We start from the raw sequence: 13162 nt of genomic DNA on the forward strand, positions 1-13162 counted from the left end.
ATCTAAATACCAGTAAAACATTCTGCCTGTATATATAATAGTTATAGTTATATTTGAGTTAGTGTAGATTTTTACTTTTATACTTAGTTCATATTTGTTACTGTTTTATAACACTTGTTTTGATCTTGTTTGCACTCTACAGTATATACATGATGGACAAAGACAATATCTACCTTTGACGGCCTGCTGGACCTGAATCACACGGTCCTGGTCCGCTGTCGTCACTGTAAAGACACAAACGTTTATGAATTAAAAAACACACTCAAAACTGAACATAAAGTTTCATATGGTGCAAGACTGTTAGGGTCAGTGACAGGTCGTGCATCCATATCAACTGTGTATTTGTGTGTTTTTTCTCCTTCTAACTGAAGTTCATGCGTCCTTTTGGTCTTAAGTGTGCAGAACCGCTGGCTGTTTTTTGGAAAATGCTCAGTGATATGAGTCATCTCTTAAACTCTGTCCATGTTTTTAGTCAGTAAAGCAGGACACAGAGGTGAGCATCCTCTCCTAAACACAGCGGTTAAACCTGCAGAAGAAGAAGAAGTGTGCCTCTGCTGGCTGGGTGGGGAAGCAGTGAAAATGAGTGGTTGGGCCGACAATAAGCCCGAGCGAGCAGAAGGACCAAAAGCATGCAGATGCCAACCTGTCGTCACCGCGCTGCACTCAGCATCCCCGGCTGAGTTGACATTTTTGCAAGAGTAAGAGCCCCCTTGTCCGGGTCCCACATTGTTAACATTTACGCAGCACAGGGGGCCGTCGTGTTTCAGAGAGTAAGACACAGAATCCTCAACATTCAACCGATTGTTAAGCCAAATGACGAATGGCGTGGGGACCCCCTTCAGTACGCAACACAAGGAGCTGCTGTCTCTGGTTCGGACCAGCAGCTCGGGGGGGAGTTTGATCAGGAACTCGGGGCAGCTGGAGAGGCCTCGCTTGTCATGAGGCGGGACATCAGGGAAGTACAGGTGGCTGATGAGACTGTGGGGTCTCTGGGAAGATGGAGGAGACGGTCCCGGCTTCTCCGCCGTCTCCTGCTGGTCTCGGTCCGGAGGACCTCTAGCGGTCCCCGTGTCTGTCTGAGACACTTTACGCACAGAATCAGTAGGGATTGGGGTTTCTGCTTTGAGATTCACTTCTTTGGCTGGGTGAGGATAAAGTTAGGGAGAGTAATTAGGGGTCAGAGCGTATAAGGCTACGACTCTAAACACTCAAGGGGTTAGTAGGATGGATGGATGGGGTTAGAGAGGCAGCAGCAGGAAGAGAGGGTCAACTAGACGAGAGCGGGTTATTCCATTACATTCTAACGGGTTACAGGCTAAATATTAAATATGAGGGGAGGGGACCAAGCATGAAGAGGTGGATGGACCAGATGGAGAAACAGAAAGAAAGATTAACCTTCAACAGTGAGCTGGGCGGAGGAGCTGTTCTGTCCGTGCTGGTTGGTGGCGGTGCAGCAGTACAAACCCTGGTCCGCCACGCCAACACCCCAGATGACCAGGGACAACAGGCCCTCGGTCTCGGAGCTCCTCAACCGCTCCGTGTCCGCCAGACTATGGCCGTTATGATCCCATTCCACCCTGGTGAAGGGCCGTCCGTCGAACGAGCAGCTGAACTCCGCCTTCTCGCCGCTTTTCACCCGGACGTCGCTCATTTCCATCAGCAGTTTGGGGCTGGCTGAGAGTTTGATATCAAAGCTGCTCTGGGAGGTCGTCTCCACGGAGCTCACGCTCTCCATCTGAACCTCAACCGTCCTCCAAGACATGGAGGAACTCTCAGAAAACTCCGTTTGTCCCACGGACAGAGAGCCGAAGGTCTCTGAGTGAGCCTTCAGCTGACTTACTTTAGCCTCAGCCCCAGTGCTCCACACACTAGCTATGGATTTGTCATCTGGGCAGTAAGAAAGAGTAGAAGAGTTAGGTCAACACATCATTCTGGTGACTTCTTCAGGTTACAGCTTGTTTTGCCAAGAGTGCAGCTGGAGTGGAGCGTTGAGCATCAGTCTGATCAGTGAGGTAGAGGACAGTGGCTGCTTTCCCGATTCAATCATGCAAGCTCGACATAAAATCAGTGCTCGAGCACGAGGAACCCAGAAAGCTAGATTTCCAAAGTTCAGCTCCATGTTTTGAGCATGCTGCATTCCTCTGAAATAAAGATTCATCACTTAAGAGCTCTTCATGTAGGAAGAGAAGAGTTATGCTTCACCTGGAGAAACCTGGAGGATTCACAGCTGAGCTCACGGTGAGGACGTCACGACAGCAGCGACACAAAGACAGCTCCTCTCACTCATGTTATAGTTATCGTATATATGTTTGTGCTGCATGCCCACAGAAACAAGGAACAGATCGTTTAACTGTTTGTGGTCAAAAAGAGAATGTAGAAGACTTTCTGAAGGCCGGTCGCACAAAGATGTTGTCGACATGCAGAGACAGAAAAGTCTCTTCAATTGAAATCAGTTTGAACAGACAGGAGCACAACAACAGGAGGAAACTAGTAGAAGTAGCAACCAAAAGCTGAAGACGAGTTTCATTATGAGTTCAGAGATGTAGATCAGCTAACAGCTAACAGCTAACTCAGACTAATGAATATATACAACTACTCAAATACAATGTGTGTTTACCGCCAGATTCAGATGTGAAGACAGTTAAAAGTTGTTTTTAGGATTTCAGGAAGTCAATATCCAGAATAAATGTTTGACATTATTGATGGTAATATTGATGATATTAGCATTGTTCTCTTGTGATTATTATGTCTGTAAATGAGTAAACTTTCTTTAGTTCTAACGAAGCTATAAGTTTCCCCCTGCTTTCAGTCTTTGTGCTAAACTAAGCTAGGCTAAACTCTGATATTTAATCCCCAGACTCTGTAAGAGACGGAACAAAGTGGCATCATCTAAAGCAGCAGACGAACACACAGGACTGACACCTCGCCCCTTGCTCCATGAGCCATGCTGCTTCTTGTTAAAGATGCTTTCTTTGTGCCAAAGCATGCTTCACTGTACATTTGACAGGTGTTGATGGCTTCCTCTCTGGAGGGACACAGAGACTCTGCAGTTACAGATCAGATGCTTTCATTCTGTTCCCACAATCTCTGGAGTCAAATCAGTTACACTTTGTTGATGAGCAGCGCCACCGTTAGCTACCCGGCTAATGGAGAATTCCAGGTTCTGTTTCCAAATGAAAACAGACTTTAAGAGGATTTATTTTACCTGCATAGTGTCAATTTAACAAGTCAGGTGTTTAGCGGACAGTCAGAGCCTCCTCAAGTAAGACCTATCTCCAGAGAAGATCCTAGTTTGACACCTGAAGCACATGCGGTGCTAATAGAGATCTGAACCTCTGAATTACTCACCGTCGATATTCAAAGTCGCAGCACATGTGACCATTCCTGCCGCATTACTGACAGCACACGAGTAGTCTCCCTTATGGTGCAGGAGAACTCTGGAAATGTCCAGCTGGCAGGTTTCACCGTAGTGAGACATCCTGAAGACGTCCGCCTGTCGGACCTCTCTGTCGCCACAGAACCAAGAAATCTGCAGATCTGGAGACAAACAGTTAAAGTCAGGATCATGTCACGTGTTTGAATATGGAATCACTGCAAGTAATACCACAAATATCATATAATATGTGAGCTCTCTGAGCGTTTAAGGTTAACGAGTATCTAAACTTCTGTATTTCTTCTTCAGACCAACAACCAGAGGAGGCGAGCGGTGGTCACTACCTTCCCCAGAGACGGTGCACTGGAACTGGGCCGGGTGTCCCTCTGAGACCAGGATGTCCCGCATGGGAGCGATGAGGACCGGAGCCGACACCCGAGCCACGGTTTCAACCACCTCGGGAACTGTTAGACAGACAAGACGACCAACACAGAATCAATGACGGCATCTTTAACCAATCAGGATGAACTACTACATGTCTGGAGGCTGACGTAACATTGGGCCTTTTGTGCAAATAAGATGAACATATCTTTTATATTTGAAAACATTAAATCCAAAAAAATAATGAATGGAACCAAAACACAAAGCGTCAAAACTGGAATCTGACTTTTGACATGGTTTACAGAAATGCCCATGAATATATAATGAAACATTTGCAGGAACCCCAAAAGTTAAATGTCCCATTTGAGCAACAGGTTATAGTCTACGTTAGCTTTCAAGTGAAGAGTCTCTGAACCTGAACTGGGCTTTTCTTTTCTTGACCAGAAGTCCTTTTGGTCCGTTGGCGTTTAAGAATAAAGGTCTCGGTTCGTCTTAAAGCCGTCTGTAATCTCTTATAGAAGACAAGTCAACGTGACGACACGTCTCGGTGTTTCAGTCTATCAGCTCGGTTGATTCACGGCTAAAGTTCTGCTAAAGCCGACATGACTTTGGTAGCAGCATCTCATTGTTCACTGAATGTTAACATAGTGTTCTCATCTTTACTCTCTCTGGAGCACCTGTTGGTTAACTGATAAATATACAAGTGTTAGAAAGCCTCAGAGTTATAAAAACAGGAAATAATGTATTATTCATTTATTATTTGATTCTGTGTCATCCTTCACTTTAATGTCTAACACTGTTTGTGCTGTATGTTAATAATAGTTTGTTTCATTTAATGTTAGATTCAATTTGTCTTTATTTTGGTCCATAAACCAGCTTTTAAAATGAATTTGCACGTCATAATGTGAAGGAAAGCCTAAAATTAAAAAGTGAAACAGAGCGTAACGTCTTCCTCTGAATAAACGTACCTTCCACAGTGAGAGGGGCGGAGCTTGTGGCCTCTCCGTAGTCATTCTTGGCCTCACAGTTGTAGACGGCGGCGTCCTCGGGGAAGACTTCCAGCAGCAGCAGCGTGTGCTCGTCTTCATCGTGGAGGAACTTGCACTTGTAGCTGGTGGACAGAGCCTGAGAGTCTTTGTACCAGGACACCTGGGGCTTCGGGAGGCCGCTCACCTGCACCGAGAAACGGACCGACCGACCCGACGTTGCCGTCTGGGCCTGAATCTGCCGGACGATCTGAGGAGGCTCCGGTACTGATGACAGCAGAAGAAGGTTAAACTGCAGAAGTACTCTAATCGTTGTCAGCAACAGGAACATGAATTCCTACAGTTCTTAAATGTTCATCTCCATTTGTGAGCTCGTTCCTCAGGTTCACTACTCCGGGAATAAGAACCAAGAATAATTAGGAAATTACAGACTGTAGTATTTTACAATTTAATCAAAGGCGTTCCCTTAAATTCTAGCATTATTTAAAAATATTATAAACAATAAATCATAATAAAGATGAAACTTTCTTTCGTGAAACTTTTCTCTTAAAAAAGAAAAGAAAAAGTGTTCGAGTTGAACATTAAACCAATAAGTCAATAAAGGACAGTATTGATTTTCAGGTTTGTGCTGATGAAAGAGGTTAAACATTAATAACGTCATTTAAATATGATAATGTCATTATTAATTACTTCATCACCAGAACTTTGATTTCACTCATCTTCTGACGGTTTGTGAATTGTTGACAGTGAAATTCATTTTCAGAAGACATCTTAGGTCAAACTACTACAAGAGAGAAGTGTCTGGTCAGCAGGTCTCTTACGTCTGACGAGGAGGTTCATGGTGCTCCGGTTCTTGCCGGCGAAGAAGGTGTACTCTCCGGCGTCGCTCCGGTAGGTCTCAGAGATGGTGAGGCGGTGCAGCTTCCTGATGGTGGCGTAGTTGAACCTCTCCTCCACCGAGAACTGGATCTCCACCCCGTTCCTCAGCCAGCGACCGTCCACGTCGTCCTCGTTCACATTGAACTCGAAGGTCGCTCTTTGTTTCTCAACGACCTGCAAAGACAGAGGAAAGGTGCGTCTGAATACCGGGAGTTCGAGTTCTAGTATTTCTCATAAATTCTTGCTGGAAAAATACGATCAGGAACCTCCCAGAACTCTATATTTTTAGAAGATAAAATGTTTACTGGTTGCCTCAAAGGTAGAGAACTTTTACAGGAAACTACTACATAAACTAATGAACATTAAAATCAAACATCAGAAGAATGTAAAACACATAATAACTGCAGGAAATTATCAGCAGTGTGGTTAAAATCTAAATGAGTTTATGGCGAGAAATCTGTGAAACGAAGTGATTTTAAACATTTGTGCAAAGATCATAATAAGAACTCACGGTGATATGCCGGTTAGGGGGCTCTGAGATCTTGATGTCTCGTCCTTCCACTACCAGGTTGCCCTTGGACATGCTCGACCCAGCCACAGCGGTGTATTCACCGGCATCGGACAGGCGAACCAACGGCAGAATCAAGCGATGCACGAACTTATCTGAGGTCATTTTATATCTGCAGAAAAAAGAGAGGAGATTTTCTGCATTTATTCATTTTCTTGATATATTGGTTTAATTAATAAGAGTGTTTTAACAGCTGAATACGAGCTGCTGTACCTGTCGGACATCTCCAGCTCCTGACCGTCCTTCATCCAGATCACCTGGATGTTCGGTTCAGAAACCTCACATTCAAAAGTCGCTCTCTTCTTCTCGGTGATCTTCAGGCCCTTCAGGTCTTTGGTAAATTCAACCACGCGGGCTGCAGCGAAAAAAACAGTGGCATCAATCAAAAGGGGTTGTGTAGATGAGATGAGATGAGATGAGATTTTATTCTTCGGGAGGCTCTACTTGTCCTTCAGGAGGTTCTACTGGTCATTGGGGGCGTTCTAAGGGTCTTTGGAGAGAGTTTACTGGTCATTGGGGAGGGTCTACTGGTCTTTGGGGAGAGTCTATTTGTCATTGGGGAGGGTCTACTGGTCTTTAGGGAGGGTCTACTGGTCTTTGGGGTGGGTCTACTGATCTTTAGGGAGGGTCTACTGGTCATTGGGGAGGGTCTACTGGTCATTGGGGAGGGTCTACTGGTCTTTAGGGAGGGTCTACTGGTCTTTAGGGAGGCTCTATTGGTCGTTGGGGGGGGGGGGGGGGGGGTTCTACCACCAAACAGCAGACAGGCTCAGTTGGAGACTAACTGGTTTAGAAAGTGGAGCCGCTAGCACCCGTTTTCATCAGGAGTCGGTGGAGACCCAACCTGAGCTAAAAGGAAAAAGGTTGAATCACAATGCAAGTCTTACCCTCAACATAGAGTTTAGCTGTAGTGACTGCAGACCCGGACATGAAGGTGTACTCGGCGCTGTCCCCAAAGTGAACGTTCCTGATGCTCAGAGTGTGACTGAGCTGTTTGCAGCGAGCCTGGCATCTGTCCGTGGACCGGATCTCCACGCTGTTCTTCAGCCATTTGTACGTGATGCCCTCGTAGTTAACGTTCACCTCGAATGTGACTGTGTCTTTCTCCTGAGCTTTCAGGTTCTGCAGCATCGTTGTGATGAGGATAGCTGGTAAACAACAACAAAACTGATGGTAAGTTCACTGAAACTAAAAGGTATTGGTGAACGTTCCTCTGGAAACACTGTAAACAATGCCTTTAACTACAATGAATGTGATGTTGCCATCAGTGACGGTAGCTAAAGAAAATAGCTTACAGCTGACGGTGACCGTTGCAGACACTCGGTCGTTCCCACAGACGAAGGTGTACTCTGCAGAGTCGTCCCTGCTGGTGTTCATGATCTTCAGCTGGTGCAGTTTTCCCTGAACCACGATCCTGAACTTCTCGCTCATCTCGATCTCCACGCCATCTCTCAGCCAGGTGGACGGCACGTTGAAGTGAGAAACCTCGCACTCCAACGTGGCCACCTGGGTCTCTGGGACTTTGACGCTTTTTAGGGGTTTGGTGACTCGCAGGGCTGAAGAGAAAATGTCAGTGTCAATACATTTCATCCAAATATGAACAGTCAGGGTGGTTCCTCCATGAGGTCAGTACAGGGAGAAGATATTCTATCACTGAGAGTGAGATGTTTGTGTTTCATAAAAATAATTGTTAGCTGTGTTACGTAAACTACTTAACTAAAAGTTTCATTTGGAAAAACGTACAAAAGGCTGAACCAAGGGCTTGGAGGTGGGGCTAAAGCTAGTGCTCCTGCTCTATGGGTCCCAAGACCATCTGAAGAACTGGATCATTTCATACTCAGAAGTAATTAATGTGGCACTGACCAATGTTAATAGGAATGAAGCTGTATCCGTTTGTCTTTATACATCCATGATGTAGCTTTTTTATATATTTAGCTATTTTAGTTGAGTATTTGTTTCACATCTAACTCTCTAAAATACGTAATATTACGCTAGCTTTTAGCTTTGGTCACTGTTACCTGACAAACACCATTTAATGAATGCTTTAAGGATATTCAAATAAAGTGGTTCAGGTCACGTAAAGTACCAATCTTTACTGGCATTGGATACTTTAAAACTCTCAGCCCAACAAACTTAACATTCCTACAAACAATTAATTTTCATGCAATGTGTCCTGCTATGCTAATGTAAATGCTATGGTAATGAGGTGTGCTATGCTAATGTGCCGTGCTATGCTAACACTCACACTCGACGATGAGTCTAGCGCTGCACTGGAGGTGGCCCACCACCGCCGTGTACTCTCCAGCTTTGCTGTCGTCCACATCCTGGACGATCAGCTTGTGGGTCTTCTTCTCAGAGAGCATCCTGTAGTTCCCGTTGGTCCTCAGCTCCACTTTGTTGAACATCCACATCACCGGGATGTCATCCTCCGAGATGCCCACCTCAAACATGGCAGTCGCACCCAACAGCGATGTCACGTCCTTTGGCTTCTTCAGGATCTTGAGGGCTGTGGGGGAAAAACATTTTTACAGTTTAAAATGATCTGTTCTCTTTGGACCTGTACTTGTTAAAGAATCAGTGGTTTCTTACTTTCAACGTTCAGCCTGGCGCTTGCTGACAGTTTTCCCAGTTTGAATGAGTAAACAGACTCGTCGTGTGTGCTGCAGTTCTTGATTTTCAGGGCGTGCACCGTGCCTTTGGTTGTGATCTCGTATTTATCGCTGGACTGCAGCTCAATGCCGTTCTTGATCCACTGCGCTCCCTTCACGTCCTCGTGGGTCAGCTCCAGGCTGAACACAGCCTCCTGAGTCTGGACCATGTTCAGGTTCTTCAGGGTCTTCTTGATCTTCACAGCTACAGAGACAAACACTTGTTAGTCTAAGGTTTGGTCATTTCCATCTGTTAGTGGGTGATCAGCTGTAAACAGCCATTGCTATGGAGAGATATTTCCCAAATATTGGACCAAATTTGAAAAATATGAATCTTAATTTGCATTTAATCATTTTGAAGATATACTCCAACATCTTGGGAAATCAGCTTGTTAGCCATCCTACTGTAAGCTATTATGTTGACTATGTTAAGAGCTCTCTAGGAAGCAGTGTTCCTGTGTATGTGTTTGGTGCTTTTATTGTGGAGGATGAGACGGAAGGAGTGAGAGAGGAAAGAGGTTCTGGTGAAGTGTGTGAGGAGTGGATAAAGTTGCTGCCGTCTTGGCGCAGAATACGGAGCCCCGTGCTTATTATTTTATTATTATCCTACAGTATAGACGCAACGTAAACCCTCGGCTACACTACCATCTCTACGTGTCTAAGACCTTTCCTCAAAAGAGTAAAAATGCACCTTTAAAATACTCCAAAATCATGCAAATAAGACAAATAATGTTTGATGTATCTTGAGAGTGAGCTGGGTTTGTTTTCAAAGTAGATTTATATTTCTATGATACAACTTCAGGAAAAAACAAGCACAGATTTAACTGATTCATTTGATGTGTGTGCATATTTGATATCATGTCACTTGATAAGATTTAATGGAGATCAAACTTTCATAACTGGATATATAATTAAATATTATTAAGTACATGAAACCCTTCCTTTAATGGCTCCTTCATAAAAAACCAAAACAGGTCACGTCTGGTTTGTGTCCCTCATGAAACCTGGACCTACCCTCCACTCTCAGGGTGGCTGAGGTCCTGGAGGTGGCCACCTGGTAGGTGTACTCTCCGACGTCGGTGGGTTTGGTGATCACGATGACGAGGCGTCTGACAGCGCCGTTCACCTCGCTCATCGTGTTCTCGTTGAAGTCCACACGATGGCCATCTTTCAGCCACTTGCCGTCAGCGGAGGGATTCGCCACCTCACACTCCAACACCGAGGTCTGGGAGTCGGCCACCACCAGATCATGCAAGGGCTTCCTGATGGCACCACCTGGTGGCAGGAGGAGGTAGTTCCAGTTAGTTAACGCTCGACCAATGGCAACAGAAGCCATCTTTAATACAGATTCCGACTTACCTGATACGGTGAGTGAAGCGCTGCACATCTTCTCACCGGCGGCGAACATGTACTCGCCCTCCTCGTCCTTCATTGCGTTCATGACGGTCAGCCTGTGGAGCTTGTTCTTGGACTCCGTCTTGTATTTTGTGCCGGCTTTGATCGGCTGCCTCTTGAAGGTCCAGAAGGCGTCGATGCCGGGGTGTGAAACCTCAACGTCAAACATGACGTTCTCAGACTCTGAGCACTCCGTGTCGTTAATCGGTTTCACGATCTGGACAGCTGAAAGACGGAACAAGAGTCAGTCCGTTTGACTAAAGATCAACGTATCACATTTATGATAATTAACGTTTATCAGAAAGATCAGTTTTTGTTTTGGGTCTTTTGATTCTTTCACAGAAAATGTAATGATTAAAATGTCCAGCAGATGGGGCTGTTTGAGTGAGATCAGCTGTTTCTGCAAGCAGCATCATGTCCTGTATTCTAACTTTCTTATTCTAGACTTCTTTGGGCTCTGGGAACATATCAATATTACACTGCTAAAGAGCCCAGGATCCTGCAGAGAAACTGGGAAAGATTTTTCTAAGGATTCAAAGTAAATATTAGAATTTCATTTCCTGGTACATTGAACATCGGTTTCACGAGTAAACCGAAAGCTTCTGTTGTGTTTACCAGTTAGGACTTCAATTTGAGAGACTTTTTAACTACCATTCCTTTAAATTTGGCATCAATCTAAACAAATCTCTCGCTTCTCTTTGGCGTCTTTTGAATGTAGCAGAAAATCAGTTTTTGAAGTACGACTTCTTGTGTTACTCACTTTATTAATGGTGTGCTATAATTCCTCATGACAAATTCAGATTTGTAATTATTATACATAAAACTAATTGAAAGATGCGATGAACGATTCTGTTGATTTACTCATCTCACTAAAAGTATAATCTGTGTGTAAGTTGTAAGTAGTAACACATGCTTATACAATATAACTTACTCTGAACAGAAAATCTGCAGCTGGTGTCGGCTCGGCCGACCACTAGTTTGTACTGTCCTTCATCTGAAGCGAAGGTCCTGTTGAAGACCAGACGCTGCTTGGCTCCCTTTGCCACCATCTGGACTCGGTCGCTGCGCGTCAGCAGATTGTCGTTGTGGAACCATTTGACTGAGCTGACGTCTTGAGCAGAGATCTTGCACTCCATGACCGATTTGGTGCCCTCAACGGCGCTCGTGTCCTTCAGTGGGATCAAGACGCCAATGGCTGCAACCCAAGATAAAATCTTTAGTAACATTTTATTTTGGAGCACTAAGTCCTTTGGAAAAAAAAGACATCCAAGGTGCCTTACTCTGAATGAGCAGCTTTGCAGAGGTTGACATGGCCTGAGCGGGAACCTCAAAGGAGTACATTCCAACATCGTCCTTGTTGGTGTCTTCGATCAGAAGTTTGTGGATCTGTTTGTCGATAACAATGTGCACGCGGCTCGAGGCCGTGACCGGCTGTCCGTTCTTCATCCAGGTTCCTTCGACATTCTCCTGGGAGAACTTGACCTCCAGTTGAGCGATGTCGCCCTCGCAGATGGTCATATCAGTCAGAGGCTGCATCAGGGTTACGGGACGCACTGAGACATCAAGACAAACATGTGAGGAACCAGATAAAAGCAGAATAAAAGAGCACCCTATGGAACTGCAGTATTCCTGACACCCCAATCTATGACATTGATAGATTGAAAAAAACAACATGATGAAGATTCAGCCATTTTGGTACATTGTGATGCTACAAGAAAAGACATGAAATGTCCAAACTCTTAACTGGACAATTTGGCCTGAGGGTTTTCCTAGAGGTTCAAGAGGTCACAAAACTTACTTGGAGTCACCCTCTGGGAATCATGAATTCTGACACCAAATTTCATGGAAATCTGACCAGAAGTTTCATTTCATTTTTGGATAGATTGACGGGCTTTGACCGAGCTAGAAGCTCCAAACTTTAAGTTACTTCCATCACTCACATTTCATCTTCAGCGATGCACTTGTCTTGAAATTGTCCACTTTGAAGGTATATTTCCCCTGGTCCTCCTTCTTTACGTCTCTGACTGACAGGGAATGTCTTCCACGGCGGGAGGACATGACGTATTTGCTGCTGGGAGAAAGCAGCTTTTCTCCGAGGAACCAGCTGCCTTCAGCATCCTCGCGGGACACGACGCACTCAAACTCTCCAGAGTACGTCTCAGGAACCTCTGTGCTCTCGAGCTGCTTCACGATCTCCAGCGGAGCTCCTGTTGATGACATAATACAGATGCTACATCAGTGAAAAGTGCATCATGCACCAGGACACAGTGACGGTGGAAATCCATGTTAAGTCACATCCAACCTGAGCAAATGCATCAGGGAGCAGATCAAGTTCATTACAGTTTCCCTGCATGATTATTTATCAACGCTGTTTCTCTTGTATGATGTGTGCATGGTGTGGTGGAAAACAAGATTTTATACCATTTCCTGCATAAACCAGAGGTTAACAAGATGAAGTTTATTTTTAAAGTTTTATGTGTCTAAACCTCATGACCAATTCAAAACTAGGAGCCAGTGTTCAGCTGTGTAGTTACATGTGGGTGTATGTGTCCATTATCTGTGAAGTAGAAGTGAATGTTGAGGTATACATATACCTTCCACTTTGAGCTTAGCGGTTGTGCTGATGTCGTCGTCCACCACCATGCAGCTGAATTCTGCGTCGTCCCTCATGTCAATCACCAGCACAGACAGGAAGTGAACCTTTCTGTCAGAGTGCATTCTGTATTTGTCTCCGGAGAAGATCTCCACGTTATTCTTCAGCCATTTGACCTTGACAAAAGGCTCATTGGTTTCACACTCAAAGGTCGCCATGGTGTCCTTCTCATTTGCGTCGACGTCCTCCAGCTTCTGCGTGAAGGAGATGACTGTCTTGGCTGCAAGAATAACAACAAACTCTTTGTTACAAAATGCACAATTCAAATGTAGAATTTAC

At 44.9% G+C, this 13162-nt stretch overlaps 1 protein-coding gene across 1 annotated transcript in view; it reads right to left on the reverse strand.

Annotated features, from left to right (window-relative positions):
* LOC116399823 (titin-like) overlaps positions 1-13162 on the reverse strand; it is a gene marked incomplete at its 3' end in the record, with an annotated part of 52677 nt that overhangs the window by 21354 nt on the left and 18161 nt on the right. The window contains exons 22-40 of the mRNA XM_031877242.1: positions 12825-13103; positions 12171-12437; positions 11511-11783; positions 11162-11425; positions 10195-10455; positions 9850-10110; positions 8777-9040; positions 8433-8693; positions 7483-7743; positions 7075-7335; positions 6401-6542; positions 6131-6299; positions 5562-5793; positions 4723-5007; positions 3718-3837; positions 3349-3537; positions 1396-1887; positions 644-1141; positions 174-224 (exon numbers count right to left, since the gene is read on the reverse strand). Coding sequence (XP_031733102.1) covers positions 174-224; positions 644-1141; positions 1396-1887; positions 3349-3537; positions 3718-3837; positions 4723-5007; positions 5562-5793; positions 6131-6299; positions 6401-6542; positions 7075-7335; positions 7483-7743; positions 8433-8693; positions 8777-9040; positions 9850-10110; positions 10195-10455; positions 11162-11425; positions 11511-11783; positions 12171-12437; positions 12825-13103 — 4830 coding nt within the window. The remainder of the gene's footprint in view (positions 1-173; positions 225-643; positions 1142-1395; positions 1888-3348; positions 3538-3717; positions 3838-4722; positions 5008-5561; positions 5794-6130; positions 6300-6400; positions 6543-7074; positions 7336-7482; positions 7744-8432; positions 8694-8776; positions 9041-9849; positions 10111-10194; positions 10456-11161; positions 11426-11510; positions 11784-12170; positions 12438-12824; positions 13104-13162) is intronic.

The sequence above is a fragment of the Anarrhichthys ocellatus genome, unplaced genomic scaffold, assembly GCF_004355925.1.
Source record: "Anarrhichthys ocellatus isolate YVR2014 unplaced genomic scaffold, GSC_Weel_1.0 scaffold130, whole genome shotgun sequence".
NCBI classification, from domain to species: Eukaryota; Metazoa; Chordata; class Actinopteri; order Perciformes; family Anarhichadidae; genus Anarrhichthys; species Anarrhichthys ocellatus.